Source organism: Brassica rapa, chromosome A10 (assembly GCF_000309985.2).
Source record: "Brassica rapa cultivar Chiifu-401-42 chromosome A10, CAAS_Brap_v3.01, whole genome shotgun sequence".
NCBI lineage: Eukaryota > Viridiplantae > Streptophyta > Magnoliopsida > Brassicales > Brassicaceae > Brassica > Brassica rapa.
In genome coordinates this window covers 14119112-14121669 of record NC_024804.2, presented here as the reverse complement: position 1 = coordinate 14121669, position 2558 = coordinate 14119112, and the positions used below count along the sequence as shown (strand labels likewise).

The following is a 2558-nucleotide window of genomic DNA, read 5'->3' as shown; positions in this document are numbered from 1 at the left end:
ACAGCACCTAGAGACAGAATAACACTGGTAGCAGAAACACTACATGGTTATGTTTTTTTTTTTTTGTAACATACACTACATGGTTATGTAAGGATCACTTTTAAGTTAATTTCACACACAAAACACTACAAAACAAACACTAACAATCCTTATCTAATGATCACTCAAGTTGATTGAAGCTGTAATCTGTATACACCAATAAGCTTGATAACGGCGGTAAGCCGGGAAAATTGGGCAATCCAAACCGTACGGTAAGGTCAATGTCAGTCAGCTCCCCAAGCATCGTCCCGTTGTTTCTGCCTGGAGACAATCCGGTTTTTGCGGGCAGCTTCTTGGTCTCGTAGCTCTTTAGACCCGAATCCAGAAGCCGGTAGCTTCAATCCCATGCTGTGAGCAATCAACCGTTGAGCTGTTCGCGCCGATGTCTTTGGTCTTTGAGTAGGCGGTTTCAAATCTGAAGTAGATTAAACATAACATATGCGTGATGCATCACAGGTAATAAGACAGATTGACCAAGCGGATCAAATGTAAGTTCTGCCTTTGTTTTTGCACAACATTTGACCCCATCTATGAGTTTTTGGTGCTTCATTCAATAGATAGCTTGATCAAGTGGATTAAAGAAGAATGACGTGTTAAAGACTTAAAGCTCGCCTTAATAATTATTAATCCTTTTTGTAAGAAAGTAATAAGACTTCAACATGAAAACAGAGGATATATACTTGGTTGATAAGAGCTCAACATTTTGAAAGACAATTGATTGCACAGCACCTAGAGACAGAATAACACTGGTAGCAGAAACACTACATGGTTATGTTTTTTTTTTTTTTGTAACATACACTACATGGTTATGTAAGGATCACTTTTAAGTTAATTTCACACACAAAACACTACAAAACAAACACTAACAATCCTTATCTAATGATCACTCAAGTTGATTGAAGCTGTAATCTGTATACACCAATAAGCTTGATAACGGCGGTAAGCCGGGAAAATTGGGCAATCCAAACCGTACGGTAAGGTCAATGTCAGTCAGCTCCCCAAGCATCGCCCCGTTGTTTCTGCCTGGAGACAATCCGGTTTTTGCGGGCAGCTTCTTGGTCTCGTAGCTCTTTAGACCCGAATCCAGAAGCCGGTAGCTTCAATCCCATGCTGTGAGCAATCAACCGTTGAGCTGTTCGCGCCGATGTCTTTGGTCTTTGAGTAGGCGGTTTCAAATCTGAAGTAGATTAAACATAACATATGCGTGATGCATCACAGGTAATAAGACAGATTGACCAAGCGGATCAAATGTAAGTTCTGCCTTTGTTTTTGCACAACATTTGACCCCATCTATGAGTTTTTGGTGCTTCATTCAATAGATAGCTTGATCAAGTGGATTAAAGAAGAATGACGTGTTAAAGACTTAAAGCTCGCCTTGATGACATAAAGAAGTAAAAGAAATAAGAATGAGTTTTGGTGGAAATGTTTTTTATTCTGATTAGAATAAAGAACAATTCTGCAAAACCATGAAAAGAAGAGTAGGTTACCTTTTTCAGATATTGAGCTCAAAAGAGAATCGTGATCATCGGGAACACGTATGGTGAATGAACGAACATTGAACACTATTGCAAGCCTCTAGAGCTGTATCAATCATCAAAACAAGAGCAAGAGCAAGTTAAGCGCTTTAGGATAAAGCTCTAATCTGATTTGTAAACTCAGTTATTAACAAAAAACTGAACTTAAATTTCACTATTTGAGCTTTAACTGTCAAGATACTAAATCCTACTGAACTAAAGCCATATATATTTTTTAATCTTCCTAGTGTATGGAGAAAATAAAATCAAATATAAAGTACCAGTAGAAGGGGTAAGACTGCAAGGGCTGTTGTATCATTGACCCAACGAATGAGAAATCCACCGTCTTTGAAGAGACCACAAAAAGCTTCTCCAAATCAGAAGTCCTCAAACTTGGAGAACACGGCGTGTGTCATACTTAGCTGCATTTTTCTCAGAAATAAGTTCATCAGTTACGCTTAGAACTATCAGCATATATATCCTAATCAGACTACTCTTAACTATGCCAAGAGTAACAGTTTACATTTCAGAGATCCATCGGTCTTCTCTGAACCCCGACACACATCGTCATCTCCTACATCATCAAACCTCGACTTACAAAAGTCTCGATCACTGTACATGACATCCTTCTTATACGTAAAAGTCCCCCTTCCACGCCTCTTATGTTCTTCAACCGAAAGCTTAGACATTTGAGGCAAATCTTATACAGAGAGTAAATGTACTCGGTTCACGATCCTCAAGAGCTTCCCAATCTACAACAAAACAAAGCTCATGTAAACATACACATAACATGAAAATGAACAAACAATCTGATACATGATGAAGTTCCTGCATCCTCTTAACTCAAACAATACCATCATCTAGAGAATCATAAGCAGCCTGATATACCTATGAGAGTGTATGTGTCAAGAAGGAAGAGGCAAGCGAAGAGAGAGGAAGAGTTACGAAGTGATGAGCTGGCAGTTGTTACGTAAAGAAGAAGAGTCGTTAGAGTCAGTTGTAAAC

At 38.8% G+C, this 2558-nt stretch overlaps 1 protein-coding gene across 1 annotated transcript; it reads right to left on the bottom strand.

Annotated features, from left to right (window-relative positions):
* Positions 1-1025: 1025 nt before the first annotated feature.
* On the bottom strand, positions 1026-2242 carry LOC117129327. The gene is made up of 4 exons (XM_033282914.1): positions 2077-2242; positions 1947-1975; positions 1527-1614; positions 1026-1216 (listed from the first exon to the last, which is right to left on the bottom strand). The coding sequence occupies exons 1-4, from the start codon at positions 2240-2242 to the stop codon at positions 1026-1028; spliced, it is 474 nt and encodes a 157-aa protein (XP_033138805.1).
* Between the last annotated feature and the right edge of the window lie 316 nt (positions 2243-2558).